Source organism: Paramisgurnus dabryanus, chromosome 15 (assembly GCF_030506205.2).
Source record: "Paramisgurnus dabryanus chromosome 15, PD_genome_1.1, whole genome shotgun sequence".
NCBI classification, from domain to species: domain Eukaryota; kingdom Metazoa; phylum Chordata; class Actinopteri; order Cypriniformes; family Cobitidae; genus Paramisgurnus; species Paramisgurnus dabryanus.
The window spans coordinates 15,566,920-15,591,351 of NC_133351.1; the positions used below are offsets into that span (position 1 = coordinate 15,566,920).

Consider the following 24,432-nt stretch of genomic DNA (forward strand, 5'->3'; position numbering starts at 1 on the left):
TGGACCCCATTTACTTCCTTAGTATTCTTTTTCATACTATAGAAGTAAATGGAGCCCACGAATGGTTTGGTTTAAACATTTCTCAAAATATCTTCTTTTGTGTTCATCAAAACAATTAAATGTATACAGGTTTGTAACAACATGAGGCTGATGATCAGTAAATGATTAACTATTCCTTTAATCCACGTTGGATATAAGCGTCTGAAAACTGCATAAATGTCAATGTACCTGCTTAGCAATAATAAGATTGCCTAAAGTGTTGGTGGCATGTTCTGTGTAAATCCCACCCTGTTTGTTTGGGCACTCCCCATGTACACCTCCTAGAAGTTTGTAGTCTACAGTCAGGGGTTTGTTGTTAAATTGAAACAAGGATGTCGATTCAAAAAGAGAGAGGGATCCCGCTCTGCGCGGTATGTACTTGACATGAGTAATAAAAATTATTATAGCCACAATGATTGAAAAGCATTGAATAACTATTAAGATGCCAAATACGTTTATCTACGCACTGTCAGCTTTAAATTGGTTTTATGAATATATCTTGCTGGTATAAAAATAGTTCATTGTTTTAATGCCTTCTTGTCTCATAATTTATAAATTAATCAATTCCTTTAATCAATTTAAAAATGTAATGATCAGTAATTGAAATAGTTAATGCAGATACATTCATTAATGCATTTTTACTTTCAGTTTTGTTTAACTGGAAACAGGTTTAATTTACAAACACAATTATCCTGCCACACTACAGTGAATCTCCACCCTGATACCACACATATTTCGGGGGCCTTTATTTTATGTTTTTTGATTGTTTGCTTATCTGCAATACATCTCTGAGACATTTTCTAAAAGATGTCATATAGACATATTGAAAATGTCTGCAAGACGTTTTTATTTAAAATGTATGTAAAACAGCTCTTTCATCTTTATCAGGGTCCATAAAACTTCCGAGAAAGGCTCTTTAGAATAGTCTTAAGCTATAATTTTTGTGTCAAAAATTCTTTAGTAAAAAGTAGGACCTGTCTATCTGAAGGTAAACATTTATAAAGAAGCTAAAAGCAACTTTCAGTATGTAACACCATACAGAAGACATTAAAATTATTTTAGTCACATCATTTTGATTTCACTCACAGGCTGTTTATAAAGAAAAGACCAAAGTTTGCAAACACTTTGATTAAAAAATATACTTTGATGATCAAGACAAAGATTTCTAAGATTTGGATTCTCGCAAATCATTTACTCCAAAAAACACCACTGAAATTTTTACCACCTTTGTAACTTTCACCTTTGGCCTGCTCATTGCCAACTTTGCTACTGGAACATTGTTTTGGGTCAGGGGTTTATACTCTATTAATATCACTTTTCATGTAATGGTGTGACTGCAATAATTTAAAAAAAAAATCTCGGTTAATTCAACACACACTGGCAACTCATTTTCTGCTAGAAACACATTTAAAGTGCATTTTATAGGTTAGGATGCTGTGCAAACTTCTTACCCATGTACCTGTGCTATCTCATGGACTTGTCTTAACAACAAACTAATTTACAAAGGTTCTTGTACAGAACAAGTATAGAACATTTCACAGCCTCAGAGAGCAAAAAAAAACAGAGGTCAATAGTTTGGTGTTACATATACATGTGTATTATAAAACACTACAGTTGTTTATTGCTTTGTCTAAAAACACCACTCTCATTTTTTATTTAATTTTGAAGCTTAATCCAAAGTTCCTTCACACCAACTCTACCAGCCACACCTGGCCCTTTAGTGCCATTGCTGAGCTAATAGGTAAGTGGATAGTTCTCATTAATTTCAATTCAATTAAATTTGATTTATATAGCGCTTTTCACAATTGTTAATTGTTGCAAAGCAGCTTTACATGAGTAGAATGTATAGTAATGTGAGTAATGTGATAACATAATATTTATCATAACCAGTGTAACAAGTTACTTAGTAATTGGTTATTGTAATTGAATTACTTTTCCTTGAAAAAGTAAAGTAAGGGATTACTCTTTTTTTCCAGTAATTTAATTACAGCTTCTGATGTAATTGAACTAAATATTATGTATGAACTGAACAATTATATATAATACAATAGTGGATTTAACATTGAAATTTAAGGTCTAATGTTAAAATCCATGTTTTTATGTGTACTTCTCACTTTAAATACTTTGATTAGTTAATAAGAATAATGGTAATGATGGGATTTGTTGTATTTAACTCAACCGACCATCAACTGGACGGGAATGAGAAATCATGTTAACACATGAGATAAAGTAATAAAGTTTAATAAATGTTGTGTTTGATGACATAGTTTTATTTCATTATGTAAGGTTTCATGTAATGTTTCATGCATTTGTTAGTCAATAGTCATAGATGTTACAGAATCAGTTTAATTCGATGGTGTGTTAACACAGCACAGAATTAAGTGTTCAGATTAACAAATTTACCATAAACAAGCGAGTGGCCCGACAGATGATGGGCGATATGACCAAAATCTTCTATCACAATAGGATTCATTTTATGTCATGATAACGATATGTATCACGGTAGAGTTTTTTATGTTTTAGTAAGGTTTTTCTGTTATTAAAATATTTAATACCATAGAAATTTTCATAATTCTCACAAAAACCTTATAGGCCTACAAGCATAAAAAGAAAATAAAAACAAACAAATCTCAAGCTCTCTGAAGATAAAGTCAATGATAAAGGAATGATAATAAATAATTATGTATGTATGTATATATATTTTTTTATTTAAGGTAGAAAAGTGATTTAGTCTAGAGCAGTGAGAGATTTTCTCTCAATGCTGTTTGATAAACATGAGTGACAGACGGGAGCAAAATTAGGTAACTTCCCCTTTAAGACCAACCCTGCATTCCAGTTCGTTTTTTTCAGAGCCATATAGATATAGGCAGGGGCGGCGTTTGCGTATGGCAGGGTATGGCAGTTGCCATAGGGCCCTATTTTAACGATCTTAGCGCATCGTCTAAAGCGCACGGCGCACGGTCTAAATGGGCGTGTCCGATGCCACTTTTGCTATTTTAACAACGGGAAAAATGGTTTGTGCGGTCGAAAAAGGGTTGTACATATTTTCCTAATGAGTAATGGGTGTGTTTTGGGCGTAACGTGCAAATTATTAAGGCAGTTGCCATACCCTAGCATTCAGACAAAACACCAGAAATCAACAGGCAATAATGATGCTCATTAAAGATTATTTTAAAAATTTTCAGTAGAACATTTCTGAACATTGGTACATCACTAAAATGGACAATTTACACGTTTGCTCGACTTCATGCTATAATACAGGAACCGACATGCGGATGACATTAACATGCCGCGAGAGCGGTTTGAAAGCAAACTCTTCCGATGATTCCTCGCCTCACCCTCGCGGTACTTTGATGTCATCAGCCTCTCGTTCTTGCAGCGAAGCTTGAAGTCTCTGCAGGACGTCTCATGATAACCACTGCTGTTATAATCTTTATTTTCGCAAGTAAAATCTTTTTGTTTTAACAATCAAACAGACTCACGGGTCATCCCCACACTCGCGCTATGCCTATTGCATACATTATTTCAGAAGAAATATGATCTCTATGAATAAATAAACATGTTCTGTTCCACTGGGAAAGTGTAGCGCAGTCGAAGTGAATTGTATTAATTATTTGCGCGCATTTTTGAATATGGTCACTTGTGGAATAAAAACTGCACGACGACAAAGGTAAGACTTGTTTTTACATTTAGCCCTGTTTTACTGAGAGTTTTATTTAGTGTTTTAGTCGGTTAACTACGTGTGCTCTGTCACATCATTTAAAAGTCTTTATTGTGTGTTTATTAAGTGTTTATTGGTGGTTGTCATGACAAGATTTGTGAAGGGATGTTACAGTATGTTTTGATATTATCTTGTTTTAGTGTATCTGTTGCTGAGTTGCACGTAGTTAAGAATTACAACATTTGAAAAGCATTTTAAACAACCATGATTTCTATTTTTGTTTTTCATTTGTATTGCTTCCGTATTGTTTTCAGTAAGTGTAAAGTTACATTAGAGCAATCGTAGTATGATTTTGTACAGGTTGGTGGAGTATGTAGTACACATATTATGTGGTTTCATAGATTCGTTATTTGAGAATGGCCTTCTTGTACGAAGATTTTTTGCCATAGCCTACCCTAGGTTTTCGTGAAACACCGCCACTGTATGCAAGGATCTGGTAATATTATTGTTTTGTAGACCTTAAAATAAGTTGCTGGGACACAAAAGAAAGTCTGCTGTCCATTACATCTCAGCGGGAACAAACGTGCACACAGACGGTCACATACGCTCATAATTAAGTCAAAATGTTCATTGGCGTATATAAATGTGTATAAAAATCTTATGTGTAAAGTGAAAAGTTTAGGGAAAAAGTGGTTTAGGACGTATGAATCCATTACTGCAAGCTTTGAAAGTGACAGCTGTATATGTTAATCAAAAAAACAATCTGCTATGTTATATTTATTTATTTAACAATAAATTAAGTTAGTTTCTCTGTTCTTATATTATTATCACTTACTGTTTACTTGATTATTGAATTACTTGGGAACTTTTTACTATTCATTTAATATTAGGCAAGAATTTACATGGTCACATGATCCTGATGAATACGTTACACATGCGTTTTCTCTTTTAGCTGTTCACTTTCTCTTAAGCCCTAAATGATCATGTTTATGAGGATACTTGCAACAACGCAAATTTTGACGCATATATGTATTTAAGGCCAATAAAGCGGGAAAAATGCTCACAAGATAAATGAGCAGCGGTTGCGTGACTTGCGTGCTCCTCACAGACAGAAAGAGCAGCGGTTGCGCAACTTGCGCGCTCTCAGATACAGAAAGAGCGCACGCATGTAGATCTGTTGTTTGTGTTTTAATGGCTTAAAATAACTTGTTTTTAAACTGCGGTGCTTAAATACATGTACAAATGTTAAGTTTTCGTGACCACGTGCACAGGAGCATGACGTGGGCACATAACCTCGATAAAATCTCTACCGGTTGACAAATTTTTAAAATATATAACACTGGACTAGTGGTTTTTGGATATTTTCCTGCAAATATATTACAAATTGTACCTTTAATCTGCACTATCCAATCATGGCACTACCATAAGTGCACAGTGACAAAAAAGTTTCAATTACAACAAACCACAATCATATCAATGTTTGCATTTTATCAGCTTATTAACATTTAAGGAGACACACCAAAAACCGCCCCTATTTTTCCTCACATCTACAAAGTGGCAATTTTAACATGATTTAATAAATCATGTGGGGTATTTTGAGCAAAACAAATTGACATACGCACTGTGGAAACACCAAATACTTATTTTACCTAAAAAAAACTCTTATAACCAGGCAGTTATTTTCTGATATAAAATTAATCAACCTGGTCATATATCAACATATGCTTATTATTATGTTATCATGTTTAAATTGTGTTGCTGTTTTTCTTTAGTTATGAAGGTTTGACTTAAATCAAAAGCCAACTGCAGTTTGATTATAAAAAAAAAAAAAGATTTTGAACAAATGTAATCTCGATTTGGGTCCAAACTCTTCATTGGTTATATAATGTTTTCTTTCTATTAGTTTTGGCTTCAGTGATAAAAAGACAATAAATGGTCATGTCCCTGTCGGCCTGTATGGCAATGGATTTAAGTCCGGCTCCATGCATTTGGGAAAAGACGCCATTGTGTTTTCAAAGAAGGGAAAGTCTATGTGCGTGGGCATGCTGTCCCAGACGTACCTTCAAGAAATTGAAGCAGAGAACATCATTGTACCAATTGTCACATTCAAACGCACTGGAGAGTCAAATATCCTTATTGAGGAGATGGGCAAACAGTAAAATACTGGACCATATGAAAAAAAGTAAAAAGAGTAGGACATAGTACCACACTTATAAATATAATATGATTCAGTAAGTAATAGACTAAAGCTAGGGCTACACCAAAAGCTTTTTTAAATCTTATCAGATTTTCAGAATGTGAGAGACCACAAACATGATGAAAAAAAATTGACGATTTTACACTTTTGTACTTATAGGGCCCTATTTTGCACCCAGCGCAATTGACTTTGTCAGTGACGCATGTATCATTCGTATTTTGCACCGGCGTTTTTTCCCTCCACAGACGCACGTCGGCAAACTAGGGAATGAACTTGCGCTCCCTGAGCGGTTCAGCGCTAAAAGGAGGCGTGTTCCGGCGCAAACCATCTCTGATGCTATTTTGCAGTTTCAAAAAACAATTGCGCCACTGACCAAAAAAAACTAGTCTAAAGTCAGTGGCGCGTTGCGCGTGGTTCATTATGCTATTTTAATGGAGATATCATGCTAAATCCACTTTCTTAGCTCTTAAATGCATTTTGTTGTATATTTGTAGTGTTTATAAGTACATAAAAGTTGAAATTAGTCTCTTCAGGTGCTTTGTTGATATCTTTATATTCTTTTTTTGGTCATATTTTCCAACCTGTTCTGATTTTTCTATTATCTATTACGTTTTTTGAACAATTACGTCACAGTATTTGCAGCGGAACTGCCAAATAAGGACATCGACTCCCAGCCCAACACTTCGAGCAATCCGCCATTTTTTTATTTCTCGCTGCGATATTGTAGTCCAAGCTCAAGGATGCAGAAGTTACGAGAGCGTAAGAAATGTACCCATATCTGTGGGTAAAGTCATTTTTGTGTGCCCGAAGCACTTCAAGGATAACTAATTCACCAATCTCTGCCAGTATAAAGAAGGATTTGCCGATAGACTTCGTCTGATTGAGGGGTCAGTTACTTCTATCTTTGGAGATGACGAGCAGAGCACTTCGGTAAGCTGTTAATAACTTAAAAAAAGTAAAGTACACGGTGGTCATGGTTTAGCAGTGCCGTTTCTCAATCCGAAGGCTGCAGCCTGCGGAGATCGCTTTTTGGTCATCAAGCCTGGTTTAATTAAGTTAACTGAGCATTAAATTTGCAAGTCATGAGCACATTACCACAACTTACGATTAACTAAGAATAATAGTCAACTTTATAATTGTTAATATTCTGAAATAAGACCGTCTTGATGACGTATGCAGCCAAGAAATGCGACCTCCGGAGGCTGCAGCCTCACACCATTGCGATACCTCGATGAAGACGTTGTTCTGCAGGTTCGTCGTCTTCATTTTCATCTCGCTCCGTTTCCGACTCTGCCTCGAACATGTACGGCTGAATGGACAAGTCTTTCGTTGTTGACATTTTGTGAATAACGAGTGAATAAAAAGTTTCTGTGCCACTAGATAATAGTATCTCTGCTATAAAACTACAAAAATGGCCGAACGGGGTGGAGTTTAACCGAGTGTCACCTCTGCAAGCTGGAGAGGGGGCAGGGTATGACGTGCATTTAAAAAGACAGTACCAAAATGAGTTGCTCTCAGATGCACATCAGAAAAGGGGTAAAAAGGGGTCTGTGGAGCTATAATAATGAGGAATTCAGACCCAAGCATTGCAGTTTCGCTTTATATGGACCTCAAATAGTTGATTTATATATAAAAAGGACAGACTTAAAAGCATGATATGTCTGCTTTAAGGGCGCATGCTTGACCATAATGGATAGCGTGCACAACGCGCCCACACTTTGCTTATCTAATCTACACAGATGCAACAGTTATTTTTGCAAATCATAAATTGTTACAATAAAAAATATTAACACATGAGATAAGGGAAATCATAGTGGTGAGCATTGTGGTGATAGTTTTTATTTATTGTGTGGCTGCGTTAAAAAATTCTCATGTTTGTTGTGTGGCTGTATTACGTTTATTTTATGTAAATAATAATTAAAATGTTTTCATAAGAAACCTTAATGTATAGGAACTTGATTTGTAAGTGTACTTTGGGGTTGGACCTTGCTTGTGTTTCTTGGGTCCGATTTCAAAGCCCCCAAACCCTTTCAGCGGTGAGGGTGGACGCAGCGATGTCCTCTGCTGGCGTCAGGTCATGTGTAGAGGCAGATCCACCTCCCGTTACACGGCGTGCCCGATTTATGCTGGCAAGCTTGGGATTACCCCGTCTCCTGACATCATTGTAGCGCTTGTCGCAACGATGGGGATGCCAGCTGATGAGACAATCGTGGCTATTTCCTCTCACGCCTGTTTAACCTACGCTGATTTGGGCGGGTTTCTCCTATCCCCATACAAAACAACTTCTCTGCCTTTGACTGCTCTTACAGGAACGTGGGTCTCCTCGGCTGTGAACCGCTCCTGGCGTGCGCCTGGTAAATCCGTCATAATAATAGCAACCCGTGGAACTTGCGCCCTTGCGTTTAAAGGGAATGTTGGATAGCGTTCTGATTGGTTTATTTGATGTTACGCCCCAACCACACCTATGAATATGAACTTACTTCAGACCAACCCCTTATTGATTTGCGCCTGGCGCAAGAGTTATTTCTCCCGCCGGGAAAATAGCAACAGCGCCCAAGATCCACCCACAAAGTCACTTGCGCTTTGCGCTTCGCACTTGCGTTTCAGATCGTTAAAATAGGGCCCATAGTGTGTAAAGTGCCTCTCTGTGGTCATGACAGCAACGGCTGTCTCTTGCGGCCAAATGTGACTTCACAATAAACAAACATGGTGAACAATGGGCATAAAGAAATGACATTAATGCAATGGACTGCTTTTTTACATCTCTGATGTCCGTCTCACTTTGGCTGTAGTAGTTATTGTTTTCGTCTTACATCAGCTCACTTTCTGATTGGGTATCGTTTCGTTCCACGTGACAATTTACAGCGCGTGTCCTCTGGGTTCCCCCCACACAACAGGATTTATGATCATAAATATTCAACATTGTGATCGGAGCAGCCCCAACGTGCTTCCGATCACATTCAGACATACTTAACACACTGCGCACATATGAAAAATCTAATAAGATAATCGGTTTAACCACGAAGACGATTGGGACTTTAACTAGGACTGTCGTAAGAGGGAAAATCCTGATTATATTTTGGTGTGTACCGGGCATGATTTGAGACACATTTAAATATATTTTCCTACTGGCTTTTAGACAATGCCTACGACCCAGATGTTAAATCCAAGAAGTTCTGGATTGACAAAACAAGAATTGGAGGTCAAGACTGTCTTACTTTCACGGATACTGGAGCAGGAATGGATTATCACAAGATGTACAGAATGCTCAGGTGAATGGGAATACAAAAACATCCAGTATGTTGTTTTACATTTTGACAGTTCATGGAAAATCTGCCCATATCATTTAAAAAATATGTGAAAAAGTAAAATTCTATTTAAGGAATCATCCCAAAAGTCAATTTCTGTGATTATTTACTAACCTATTAGTAAATAGTTTGTGTAACAAACTTTTTGTGACCTTTTGTTACACTCATAACCACAGAAATATATAAAACATATATATATATATATATATATATATATATATATATATATATATATATGATAGCATGACTTTTGCATTGCTAGTACTTATCTCTAATAACTACAGCTATGTGCAATCTATGTAAAATACACAGTGAACAAATCCTTCAGTTGGACAACCAGGCAAAGCTATTTACTGATATAAAATTAATCAACCTGGTCATATATCAACATATGCTTATTATTATGTTATCATGTTTAAATTGTGTTGCTGTTTTTATGAAGGTTTGACTTAAATCAAAAGCCAACTGCAGTTTGATTATCAAAAAAAAAGATTTTGAAAAATGTAATCTCGTTTTGGATCCAAACTCTTCATTTGTTATATCATGTTTCTTCCTATTAGTTTTGGCTTCAGTGATAAAAAGACAATAAATGGTCATGTCCCTGTCGGCCTGTATGGCAATGGATTTAAGTCCGGCTCCATGCGTTTGGGAAAAGACGCCATTGTGTTTTCAAAGAAGGGAAAGTCTATGTGCGTGGGCATGCTGTCCCAGACGTACCTACAAGAAATTGAAGCAGAGAACATCATTGTACCAATTGTCACATTCAAACGCACTGGAGAGTCAAATATCCTTATTGAGGAGATGGGCAAACAGTAAAATACTGGACCATATGAAAAAAGGAAAAAGAGTAGGACATAGTACCACACTTATTAATATAGGCTGCTTTCTTACTTGTTATATAATCGATTTGACATCTTGATCCTTAACCCTTCATCTCACTCCGTCCTGAGTCGGAGCACATAAAAAGTCTCCAGGACATCAAGCAATACTCTCTGTTCCAAACAGAAGAAGAGCTGCTCGCAGAGCTCGAGGCCATCAACACACACGACTCCAGTGGCACCACAGGAACACGAATAATCATCTGGAACCTCAGAAAGTGAGTATGCTGCCAGGGAGAAGGCAAAGCTCACATAAATCTGCCTTGCTATGGAAAAAACAGGCCCAAGACTGATAAAAACTGGTTTAGATTCTCTGCTAATAGAATCAGATATACTAAAGCACAATAATTACAAGAGAAATCTTGTTTCTGGTACAGAACATCGACAGACGCTTCTGAGTTTGACTTTGAGGCGGACCAATATGACATCCAGATTCCAGATGACGTGTATGAGGATGAAAAGGAGAAATATAAGCAGTCATTGCGAGTGAGTGCTTGACCATTGTACTCATGTTAAATTAGAGATTACAAACCACTTAACTGTATTTTTAGTAGAATATCTATTGTGATGACTTCACTATATTATCCGAGTTTGGACATGGATATAATAGCAGTGTGTTTCTGTATGCATGTTGTTTTCTTCCAGGCATATTGTAGTGTCCTCTACTTGAAGCCCAGAATGCAGATTATCATTCGTGGACAGAAAGTTAAAACTCAACTGATTGCTAAAAGCCTGGCATTCGCAATGAAGGATAAATACACACCCAACTTTCTAAATGTATCCATTCAATTGCAAGCTGTCATTCTCTATTTCCCTAAGAAACCTGTATAGCTACTTGACAGGAAAACATTAACAGCGAAACATTTGTAATGTAAGTAATTTTATTTAAATAAAGTTAGTGTTTTATTTTATTTATATAACACTAATTGGTAACGCTTTAGATTACAGCCCGGAAAGTACTACGTAAGTACAGCGAATTTACAGCGTATGTTTCTGTAATTATAGTTTACTTATGAAGTACATACGTGTAATTATAAGGGAACAATTTATAATATTTGGGGAATAAAGGAGTAACAACCAGGAAAAATACAAATAATATATGCAGTAAAGTACTGCGTAAGTACAGCGAATTTACAGCGTAAGTTTCTGTAATTATAGTATACTTATGAAGTATATACGTGTAATTATAAGGAAACAATTTATAATATTTGGGGAACAAAGGGGTAACAACCAGGAAAAATACAAATAATATACTGTATGCAGTAAGTACTTTAGATTACTAAACAAAACTTAAAATTCAGTTAATGTGTTTATGCTATTTATTAGTACGATACAATTTATTTAGAATTTTCAATAAAGGTTCCTTACCTTAAGAAAGAGAAAGAGTCCAGGAATTTGTTGGGTCATCAAGAAAAATTAAAAATAGGCAAGGCAACTTTGGTAAAAACAAAGCAAGCAAAACTAAAACTACACTCTTAGAACGAATGTGTTAAAAACAACACATTAGTGTTGATTTTGGGTTGACACATTAAATGCGTTGTCCCAAAATCCACCCATCTCTGTGTTATTATGGAAACAACACATTTTGTGTTACTTTTAACACAACTTGTGTTATATTTTAACACAAAATCAACACAAAATGATATATAATGTGTTAAAATTACACATAATGTGTTAAAAACTTAACACACAAGGATGTGTAAAAAATTAACACATCCTTTCTAAGAGTGAATTTTCTGTAGTTACTGTTTTGTGTTGTTACAGTCTAAGTCAAAAAATTTTACCCCCTTGTTTCACGTAGTTACAGAGTAAGTACAGAATCTGCGGGCTGTAAATTAAAGTGGCACTTATTACCCCCTTGTTTCACGTAGTTAAAGAGTAAATACAACATCTGCGGGCTGTAAATTAAAGTGGCACTTGTTACCCCCTTGTTTCACGTAGTTAAAGAGTAAATACAACATCTGCGGGCTGTAAATTAAAGTGGCACTTGATACACCCTTGTTTCACATAGTTAAAGAGTAAATACAACATCTGCGGGCTGTAAATTAAAGTGGCACTTGTTACCCCCTTGTTTCACGTAGTTAAAGAGTAAATACAACATCTGCGGGCTGTAAATTAAAGTGGCACTTGTTACCCCTTTGTTCCGAAAATATTATAAATTGTTCCCTTAAATTACATGTATGTACTTTATAAGTACACTATAATTACAGAAATGTATGCTATAAATTCGCTGTACTTACGCAGTACTTTACTGAATATATTATTTGTATTTTTCCTGGTTGTTATCCCTTTATTCCCCAAATATTATAAATTGTTCCCTTAAAATTACATGTACGTACTTCATAAGTAAACTATAATTACATAAGCATACGCTGTAAATTCACTGTACTTACCCAGTACTTTCCGGGCTGTAATCTAAAGCGTTACCCACTAATTTATATACCACTTCATATTGCACATTGTTTCAAAGTAGATGTAAAAAAAAAAGAAGTATTATGTCCTAATTCCAAAAGGTATACATGGAGCACATACATTAAAAATAACAAAAAACATATATAAACTTTACTACAGAGCTATTGTGAGTAAATTTTTGTTTACACTCAATAAAATGTTTAGAGTTTTGCGGCCTATACAGTGAGGAAAATAAGTATTTGAACATGTATTACCAACAGCAACCTTTGAAATGGTGGTCCCAGCTCTTTTCAGGTCATTGACCAGCTCCTCCCATGTAGTTTTGGGCTGATTTCTCACCTTTTTAGGATCATTGAGACCCCACGAGGTGAGATTAACAGTCATGTTTAGCTTTTTTCATTTTCTAATGATTGCTCCAACAGTGGACCTTTTTTCACCAAGCTGCAGGACAATTTCCCTGTAGCCCTTTCCAGCCTTGTGGAGGTGTAAAATTTTGTCTCTAGTGTCTTTGGACAGCTCTTTGGTCTTGGCCATGTTAATAGTTGGATTCTTAGTGATTGTATGGGGTGGACAGGTGTCTATGCAGCTATACCTCAAACAGGTGCATCAAATTTAGGATAATACCGTAAATGAAGTGGAGGTGGACATTTTAAAGGCAGACTAACAGGTCTTTTAAGGGTCAGAATTCTAGCTGAAAGACAGGTGTTCAAATATTTATTAGCAGCTGTATCATACAAATAAATACTTAAAAAAAATCATACATTGTAATTTCTGGATTTTTTTTAGACTATGTCTCTCACAGTGGACATGCACCTACGATGACAATTTCCGACCCCTCCATGATTTCTAAGTGGGACAACTTACAAAATAGCAGGGTGTTCAAATACTTATTTTCCTCACTGTATAGAGATCTACCAAGTCAATGATTATATACAGTACTGTATGTAATATAAACCGAATATATAGTGATCTTTTCTTAGTCTGGTCATCTCAGAAGAAAAAAATACCAATCACATTTGGCTACAACCCCAAGAACAAAGAACATTATGGAGTCATGATGTACCATAAAAACAGGCTCATCAAAGCCTACGAGCGTGTTGGATGCCAAAACCGGGTGAATGCTTTATTCATGATTTTTAAGTGTTAAGCAAGTCTTAGAATATTTTTATAAAATTTAGTACAAGCTAATTGTTATTGCATATTTACTATTTTGAGATATGTGCATTTCCAACCTTGATTTCACAATAGGCAAATAAAAAGGGAGTAGGAGTCATTGCAGTAATCGAGTGCAATTTCCTCAAGCCAACACATAACAAGCAGGACTTCGACTACACAGAAGAGTACAGGTAAGTCTGTTTCCTTTCATGATGTAATTTTGCTTTTATATATATATATATATATATATATATATATATATATATATATATATATATATATATATATTGGTTATTGTTTGTCCACAGAACAACCATGAATGCTTTGGGTAAGAAGCTAGAAGAGTATTGGAAAGCTATATGCCATGAAAAAGGTCTCAACGGCATAGCACCTTCAGAGGATATACCGTTAGTACAATTAAACATACATAACACATTTAGTGTTGCTTTTGACAATTTGATTTGCCACATTCACATATACCTTGTTTTCCTTGGTAATTGTGAAGAGAGTGTCCTGACCAAAACTGGGTTCAGTGTGATGATTGTCTGAAGTGGCGTAAACTCCCAGATGGCATAGACACAGATAAACTCCCTGACAAATGGTTCTGTCATATGAACCCAGATACTCAGTTCAGGTTTGTTTAATTAAACTTTATTCTGTGTGTGTGTTTGTGTGTTAACAATCCAGGAGGATTAAGGCGGCAAAAGTCTTTAGAGATTTGCAGAAAGCATTTTTTTGTTTTTGAAAAACAAACAATAAATAACAGGATGCACCTTCGGCATTATAATAGTTGAAGAGCACAGATGTAAAATATTTTTTTTTTCAGGAGATGTGATGAACCAGAGGAACCTGATGATTCTAAAGATGAAACATCAACTCCCTTGAACTCATACAAACAGCAGTGAGTTAAATTAATTATTTGTTGTAACAAAAAAATGGAGTGTGGTAAAATAGCAGTAAGCCTACAATATGACTCTCTTTATTATACTTAATAAAGCATTAAAGAGTCAGCCATCCAGTGTTGCCAGATTGGAAGTGTCCAAAAATCGTAACAGAAATGATTTTATTTGGAAGAAACTTATTGTATACATGTCAAATGTGAAGAGTAGAGCTATTTATCTAGTCAAACAACTTTTGATAGCCTGCAGATTTTCTAAGTAGATAAATAAGGTGTACCTTAGTGGGAGTGTCTAAACAACTGACTGGAAACTACTGACCTAAGCGCTGTGGCATGAACGTTAACTTGTGAAAGAGAAAGTCATTTTCAATGATGATTGGCCGAGAAAACATAATGGAAAGAGATGAATTTGTGGCTAGAAGGGAAAAAGCAACTGCCGAAATCACGTGAAATCTCGCAGAATGAGCGCTGTTTTTATCCTAATCCTACTCCCAAACCTATCCCTAAACCCAACATTTCACAAGATTTAGGCCGTAGCTGTTAGGGATGCACCGAAATGAAAATTCTTGGCCGAAAACCAAAAAAGAGGAAACCAATGCCGAAAACCGAAACAACGAAAGAAATTATGCAAATTATTAGTACCATTGCATTTATGGCTATGACTGTGTTCTAACTTTACTAGGGGTGTGATGGATCACAAAACTCACGGTTAGGATCACATGAAAGTTTTTGAGGCATGGATCGGATTATTTTTCAGATCAGCAAAAAAAGGGGTGGGAAAAATCTAATAACAAATAAAGAAATTACAAACATTTATAAAAAAGAACAAAGTTGCACATTACGTAAGGTCTAAAATTAGCATTAGGTACAGAAATCGAATTAAATGAATCATAACATTGTCTTTATTGTATAAATTAAATATAATTATAATTTTTTTTAGGGCTACAGAAGTGATTTTGGGTCTTGGGTTTTTAATAAACATTAATGACTTATGTAGGTTAATTGAGGTTGCTGTCTCTTTATGAACAAATAAGCACAGATTGGTTTCTGACTTAAATCGATGCATACACTTAAGACACAAACAAATGTTTTTATTTGAAAAAGAATACTGTGAAGATCATTTTGTTTGTATGTGCATGATACTGAAATACGTCCACACCACAGACATGTTGCTTCAGACAAGCACGTGCAGGTCGTGGTTTCTGTTTGCGTCATAAGAACATTTCGGCCGTATTGTTTCGATGATAAAAGTCTTTCGGCCTTTTGGGCCATTTTCGGCCTAAACATTTTCGGTGGCCAAATATTCGGTGCATCCCTGTAGCTGTGTCCCTTCTAGCCAAAACCAAGAGATAGAAGAAATGCGTCTCTGGCAACACTGTGCAGCCATCTGTTGTGAATGCAGATAGGCTTCTTGATGTAGCATAAATAAAACAAGCAATTTCATTAGGTGTCATTATCTGTAGTCATTTTTCTGTGAAATCACTTAAATATTGGGTTTTGACAAATAAACAGCATCAGCACATGTACCTTTTTTTTTCCGGATGTTTTTTCTAATACTCATTTATCACAAAACAAATCTAATAAAAAATCTTCTTATTTTGATAAAGTAAGAGAAAACAGCAGGAACTGAAAAAAATGCAGGTAATTGCACATTTTGGCATTGGGTGGTTGGTGTGTATGGGTTTCTATACCAATTCAGTTTATTTCCTTTGTTTGTAATTTGGTGATGTCTCTGTGGATTAGATGGAAGAAAAGAAGAGAAATGCAGACCTTGAAGATCTGAGAAAAAAAGAAGAAGAAATATTCTGTGAATTACGAAAAACAGTAAGTGTTGTAGAGTTGTTTTTTGTTGTTGTGGTAAACCAAAAATTATTGTATTAAAGGGTCACTTCACCCATTTGCATTAAGCTTTGTATAGTTAGAACCCCAGTCATGTTTTTGAATGGTCGTGCATCATTTCCTCAGTTGCCGCTGAGACAGGAGAAATCATTGAAAGAAGGAAGTGCAACACTGAAATCTGCAGATTTCAGTGTTGCACTTCCTTCTTTCAATGATGTAAAAATCATCATTTTGCATCATTGAAAGAAGGAAGTCCAATATCTTTGTTGAGGGGGTGAAACTACAAACACTCCTTTTCTCGGTCAGATAGGCACCAAATTCTAAATGTATGTTACATTTTGACTACAAATATGACACACTTTCAATAAAGATTAATGTTTCTACAGGCGAAATGCTCCTTTAACCAAATGAGGCTATGAACAATAAATCTGTATATCAAAATTTTTATTGCTCAAATGTTGAATGTTTAGCCACCTACATCCTCTGTTGACTCTTTTATCTTTGAAAATGAAGCATCCTGCTGAAGACGTGAAGAGTAAATCCACATTTTCTTTGATTTGATTGGTCACCACTCAGCCCTGTAAACAGTAATTCCCGCCTTCTTTCATTTGATTGGCCCCCTTTTTATTTCGACTTTGAGGAGCGCTGAGAGATGAATAGTAACGAAGTAGAACTTCTTCATTACTCTACTTTAGTACTAAAAGGCCATATCTGTACTCTACTGAAGTATTTTTTTTTTCTCCTACTTCCACTTTTACTTCAGTACATATTTCGATGAGTTTAATACTTTTACTTTTATGTGCTGCATCGTTACACTCGTTATTAAAATGTTACGAATCATTCCAAACCCACATTATCACTGCCAAGAGCGGTGATACACATTAAACACACACACATCGAGGTCTAAGCCAATCGGACATAGTGTAGGGTGGAGCCATGGTTGTGGACAAATGTGAAGCGAAGAAAGAGACAAATTGCGCGAGAGACACAGAGCCTGTGCATACAAGAGAGAGAGAGAGAGAGACAAAATGCACGAAAGAAACAGAGTCTGTGCGTGCGAGAGAGACAAAATGTGTGAAAGAGACCGTGTCTGTGCGCGAGCGTGCAAGAGAGAGAGAAAATGTGCGAGAACGGGCGAGTGTGCGTGAAAGAAGGAAACCTAAATACATTAAAACACCTTGTACCTTTACATATTACCATCATATTGACTTATATTTCATTAATACTGAATTCTCTATCGCCATATCAGTTAAATGAATCCGAACATTCCTGTCCTTGTACTTCACTACAGCCAAAGGAATACAAACATGTATTAATGTGTAGTTAAGGTGGCTGTAATTCATGGATAAATTCATATGACTCATGACATAGTTATGGTTAGTTATTGATTAGTACATGGCTTAACTTATCATTAGTTCATATTAAAGTAATTATTAATGTATGTATTAGTACATGATTATTCATGTACTGTTATTGTAAAGTGTTACCTTTAGGCTTTAAACAGGCCTTTAGATTCAATTACATCTGTACAACACATCTATATATACCAGATCCTTCACACAGAACATTAAATATTTCCCTGAGATATGTATCCAGACATTTAAGGTTTATCACATTCTGGATGCACTGTCTGGATGCTTATGATAACTTCCTGTGGATGACATTTGTCTTCTGTTTGTTGAAGTTATTAGTGGAGTGGAGTGTATGCTTTTATGCATTTGCCAGATGATTTAATCCAAAGCGATTTACAGTGCATTACAAGGTATACATTTTTATATATAACCTTTGTAATGTTCTACCACTGAGCTAGAAACACATACTTCAGTTCAAGTTATTTATGTCTTGAAATATCTTCTTAACCCCATTCACTCACCACTTTGATCCTCAAAAATTCCATAAAATTGGCAGAGAGCCTTCTGTGTGACAGTGTTAATTTTAGCAGGAAATTCTGATTTAGTCTTAGTCTTAGTCTTTTGAATAACACACCATTTAGTTTTAGTCTTATTTTAGTCATCTGAAATCTTTTAGTTTTAGTCGACGAAATATCATAAGAGTTTTAGTCTAGTCTTAAGTTTTTTAGTCTGTTATGGAATGGTATTAAGGTTTGAATATGCAATACAGACACAGATTTAATGGTTGTTATAGAAAACACGTATTTTATTTTATTCTTAATGTCAAAAAAACTGTCCGTGGCTTTTTCACCAAAAAAAATATCACATAAAATAAGCATAAGGCCCGCTCTACCTAAAAATACACATGGTCCCTGAAAAAGATATGCATTGTCCCTAAATGACATGCACACACAGACGCACGCAGACACACAGACAGAGACACACACACGCACTTACGCACGCACTTACGCACGCACTTACGCACGCACTTACGCACGCACTTTGTCCAGTCATGTAAAACCACAACATCTACTATAATAGTAACGTTACACATTTCATTCAATTTGAGGACACTGAATATTTATACTCAGTATTAATTCAGACAATCCAATACAATCAATACAGTTCAGATGTGTATTCCTTTCGTTTCTATGTTATACCAAGTTTAGCGAAAACACTGTGGTTTATCTGATAAAATAACCTTAGCGTGTATGCTTACCTTCGCATGTATTTCTGGATGAGTCGTCTTTACAGGCTGTCGTCTTGTCATATTTGTAGTGTGACCAGATTAGACGCTAGCTCTGACATTTTTGTTGTTAATGAGACATGTCTTCGGACCGGGTGCACCGCAAAACGTTAGCGTGTTGCTAACGAGCGAAGTCAACTGAAATCAGCCAAAGCTGGGAACTAAGACTGTACAACTAAATATAATGTAAACAACCTGTTGTGAAAACAAACTTTGCCACGGGTTTTCAAAATGACTCTGCCGACTGCTGCCTGTGTAGATCAACCTACCCTCAAAGATTCGCTCTGATTGGATTTCTTCCCAACTGTCCCACAAAATGAGTAGCTCTGATTGGATCTCTTCTCCATTCGTCCCTCCCTAACATTTTCGTCTTATTTTTATTCGTTGACTAAAGTGTCAGTTATATTTCGTTACAGTCTTCGTCATAATATATGATTTTATTTAGTTTTTATTTAGTTTTCGTCCGTGAAAAAGGTTCGTTGACGAATATTTTTCGTCATCGTCTTCGTCAACGAAATTAACACTGCTGTGTGAACACAAACACGTCCCGCAAATGTTCTGGGATCGCTCCGGTAAAGGGGACCTAGTAACATTGCCGTAACATTTACGGTAAACAAAAGGCAGAGCGATTGCAGTAAGGGGCGTGCCGTAGAAGGATGCGCATGTCATTACAAAAAGAAGTTATGGTTCAGCTCTATGACACGGAGGATTGAAATGCAGGTTAACATGCACAATAAAAATTGTCTGCAAACTGGACTGAAGCAAAGATCAGGGAGCTTCTTATTGTTCGCGCTGAAGAGATCATTCAGCAGCATAACAGAACAGCGTGTCATGCACTCCATTATCTTATCATAAGCAAAAACACATGCCCGTGGTTTCTCGATAGAGAAATCATGGATAATAAGCAAACTTTAGATGCTGCGGAAAAAGCTAATTTACGTTTATGTGTGTAAACGCAAGCACAGATTCTGGTAAATCATTAAACCAAAATCAAATGATCCTGTGCAAATCCTGGATGTATTTTCCATGTATTTCATTAATCCATGTGTAAAAAATTACTTGTTTTTATAGGGCTCCTCCCCACCCAGGTCACCTACACCTTCTTTAAAAGCTGCTATGACAGCAAGGAGCCCTGAAGATTCCAGTGACCTCCCACAATCTGGTGAGATTTTAGTTTTGTAAGCAGTTGTTTTTGCCATAATAAGCCAAATTATTTATAGTAATAATGTGTTTGTTTTTTACAGCCTCTAACCCCTCAGACAGCATGCAAGTAACTTCTCACCCTCCTTTAACAAGGTACATCATTTTCATCCTTTCTTTGTTTCTTACTATCTTTGCTGACTAGAGCTGTTTTAGCACTGTGTTCTATAAAACTAGTGTTTTGTTAAAAACCGCTAAACAAATATAGAACCAACTCACCTGTTGTATTTTTTTGGGTATACAATTAAAATCCTCTCTTACAGGAGAAAAAGACGTCTAGAAGAGTTAGAAGGAAACAGCCAAGATCAGAAGAAATTAAGAGCACTTAATGATGACTTTAACAACGCACCCGACAGTCCATCAACGTCCACATTAATATCAAATGTCGTGACCTCACAGATTGAGATCCCTGATGATAATGACAGTGCTGATAAAGAGGAAATAGAGAGCAACACTGATGATGATGATATTGTTATTGATGAGACAAAGAGCACGCCAAGACCCAAAGCCTCAACCTTTAACCTTGCCATGGTCAAGTTAGAAAGTAGTACAAGTAATGATGTACAAGACAATGGTGATATTTCCATGGAAACACTTGCCGGTGAAGATGCCAGAGATGCAACAATAGACTCATCGACTTCAAATGGTCAAGTCAGCATAACAGATCAGGCAGAATATAGTATGACCATAAAGATGGAGGAGGACCAACAAAGAAAAAGAGAAGAAGTGGCAATAAAGGTAGAAAAGATAAAGAGTTATGCAACAAGGATGGAGCAGGACAGCACTGAGGTTGAATGCAAGAAGGAAAAAGGTAACGAACTAATCATGTCAATCACTAAAGACTCTATGAAGATTGAAAGCAAACCAAGTCTTGCAGAAAGAAGTTATAGAAGTACAGATGGCACAAGTCATATGCCTAAAGAAGCAGCTATGGACTCTGGTCTAAACATATACAATATGGCAACCTTAGAAGCCCAGAAACATCAGTACAGTCTTCTGGAAGTCATGGAAGCCACAGCCAAGGAAAGAGAGGAGTATAATAAGATGCAAGCTCAGTCTCTCCCAGGGGAGCTGAAGAACAAAGAATGTGAACTACTAAAGCTCAGTGTTAAGAAAGAGTTTAGCCATCAAAACATTCAGGCCGATCCATTAGAGGAACAGGATTACAAGACACTGTACTTGGAGGCGACACAGCGCAACGAACAGCTCACAAAAAAAATAAATGTGCTGGAGAAGAAGCAAGAGGAGATGTTGCTACAGATGAAAGCTGAAAAAGAAGCACAGGAAAGGATGAAAGCTGAGGGTGCAATGACAAATGTGGATAATAAAATGGCTCTTCAAGTGGACTTACTTCTGAGAGAGCTAAATCAGCGTAATAAAGAATGCGATGAATTAAAACGTAAGGTTAGTATCTAACAATATTTTGGATACAGGCTACAAAAATTGCTGAAAAGACCAAATTGACTAGGATTAATTATATTACATGAATTTGCCTTTGTGAAAAGGCTTTTTGATTGGCCAGGTTGTTAAAACTAAGGAATTATTGGTGGTTTAACTGGTTAAGAGTAAATAAGCAGTGGTTAACTCTAACTTACAAACTATGTGTGTAACACTAATTACAAACTATCTAGTAGACCTCATTTTGATAGTCTTATACCGTTTCTCCTTTACATTAAAACCGACAAAATCATATACACAAAGTTGCACAGCTTGGAACAGGAGAAATTAAAGTGCGAGCAGCTGTGGAAAGACTTGGACGACACAGAAGGGAGTGGGACTGATAGAGCCAGTTCAACGCAAGCAGCACAGCACTGCAATACAGAGGACACCTCTGCAAACTGTGTGAGTCAGATCAAAGAGACCAGGAAACAATTGAAAGACCAGTAGGTGGAGAGAACACAGTGACAAATGCAAGGTAAGTTAACATTTTAGAGATTTTCAGGGATTTTTTATTTCATTATTACTTTTCCCTGAAATGCTTGATTTTGATATTGTTTATGACAATAACTAATACAGTGGACTGTTACTTGTACTGCTCCTTTACTGGTCTGTTTTTGTACACTCTGTGGTCTCCATCTCACATAATAAAAAATAAAATGCAAATACATTTTAATGCTTATTTATTTATTTGGTGTGTAGCCAAACGGTCAGACAGTCCTTATACTGTAAATCTTCAGGGTTTTATTCACAATCATTTAGGGACAAGATTAGACTGTCTGGATTTATTTGGCATAAGACTAGCTTACTGTACAGTACATACACCCTAGGCCTAGGAGGGGTGGGGAACCCTGGTCCTGGAGGGCCAATGTCCCGCAGAGTTTAGTTCCAACCCTAATTAAACACACCTGAAAATCTAATTCAAGTCTTCAGGATTACTTGGAAATGAAATTCAGGTGTGTTTGAGTAAGTTTGGAACTAAACTCTGCAGGACAGGGTTCCCCACTCCTGGGGTGCTTCTCAATATGCTTCCTCGTCTCCGTGCTCCTACATCCTATGACCCGGAAATGGATCGAGCTCCGCCATCATGTATAACATCTCAATTCTTTAATTGCACCGCGAGGAACAAGGAGTTAGGAGGCTTTCTGAGGAGCCATGAGCGAGGATACACAAGTGTATCCTATGCGGAAGTGTTTTATCAACTAAACCTGACGCATGTATAAATCCCCTCCCCTTTCACATCGTCACGTCATTAAACACACATAAATCTTCCTATTATTCATTAAATTATTGTAAATGTAGACTCATTTCAGACAGTATATTTAATTTTTATGTATAAACCACCGATCTATATAAATGATCAGTGGTAAAGATATATTAATTTTACAGCACTTTTAAGAATGTCTTTTTTTAATGTAGTAAGGATATATACTATAACTCAAGTATGTATTTAACTTTATTTTATCCGGGGAGTTTATTTTGAGGAGGAATGGAGTTCCACCTCAGATTTTATAAATGGTGGACTTGAAAAGGAATTATATTTAAATCTAATAGCTTTTTAAAACGACTCCTTATTTTGAGTTTTCTTTATTGCAACTATTATTTTATAATCATCAAGCTTGTCACATGACACTCTACAATCGCAATGACACTGTATAACTGATCAGTTTTATTTCAGATTTTTCCTCTTATTTAAAATATCCATTAACTAAATATTCAAAGTTTCACACTATACAAAAATTTCCTTTAGCCTAAATACAAATGTATTGTTAAAGGTTTGTGTCTTAAATACTATAGAAAACATACTTAGGAGGGAGTTCCTTTAGTAAATTAATGCCATTTCCAGCCATGACTATAACGAACATGAAATTAATAATATTATCTGTTCTGTGTGCAGGTTGGGGTAGCTAAGGAGCAGTAATGCTTGTGTTTTGGTCAGATTTGTTCCTGCCTTGGACCCTAAACAAAGTTTACAATGACTGTGAGGTCATAGATGAGGATTAAAACCAAGTTATAAACAAGATCTCGCCAACTGAAACCACTTCTACTTAAAGCTACTTTGTCAAATTTATATTTTGTATAAGGGAGACTTACATATACTGGTCACACTTTATTTTACGGTATCACTGTTACAGTGTAATTATACATTTAAGTACTAAGTAATAATCATTAATAAAATGTACTTATAGGGTTGGGGTGAGGATTAGGGTTTGGTTTAGGGTTAGTTGCATGTAATTATTCATAATTAACTGTTATTACTATAATAATTACATGTAACATGTGAAACAAAGACACCGTAAAATAAAGTGTCTTTCCATATACTTTTTCTCAAGTTATTTTGTAAAAGGGAGACAAAACGTTTTATTGCATTCTGAAAATATTTCATAATATAGTTATGTGAGAATTTATTTATCTATAATTTTGGAGGCAAGGAAACCTTTCTACTTATAAGAATGTAGATGTTTTTATTTTTTATTCTGCTCAATGGATTTACACTGTGCACAGCTACAATTTAAGATTTTGAAACAAAGTTTGTGTAAAGGTCAAAATAAATCTTACAACGAATCTAGATGTTAAAATTATTAGTTTGTTCAGTGTGCTCTGTTTTGTATGTTTTTGGTGGTTTTTCTGTTATGTTTTCACGAGAGGATTACCTGCTTATTTAATAAATCCTATACTAATGTTCCTATACTAGTGTTGCGCGAGCCCCCAGCAGCTAAGCCCCATCCGCTAGAAATAGATTAAAGTGAGATACATGTATGTGTAAATAT

At 35.9% G+C, this 24,432-nt stretch overlaps 1 protein-coding gene across 1 annotated transcript; it reads left to right on the forward strand.

The window, feature by feature from the left end:
- The first annotated feature begins 359 nt into the window (after window positions 1-359).
- On the forward strand, window positions 360-24,350 carry LOC135733315 (uncharacterized). Its single transcript, XM_065251752.2, has 18 exons — window positions 360-410; window positions 1,708-1,780; window positions 9,037-9,169; window positions 10,211-10,301; window positions 10,461-10,569; window positions 10,729-10,860; window positions 13,490-13,609; window positions 13,744-13,841; window positions 13,959-14,057; window positions 14,156-14,284; window positions 14,477-14,551; window positions 16,156-16,189; window positions 16,292-16,372; window positions 20,096-20,186; window positions 20,269-20,320; window positions 20,488-21,628; window positions 21,926-22,139; window positions 23,559-24,350. The coding sequence occupies exons 3-17, from the start codon at window positions 9,040-9,042 to the stop codon at window positions 22,109-22,111; spliced, it is 2,568 nt and encodes an 855-aa protein (XP_065107824.1). The 5' UTR covers window positions 360-410; window positions 1,708-1,780; window positions 9,037-9,039; the 3' UTR covers window positions 22,112-22,139; window positions 23,559-24,350.
- Window positions 24,351-24,432: the final 82 nt, after the last annotated feature.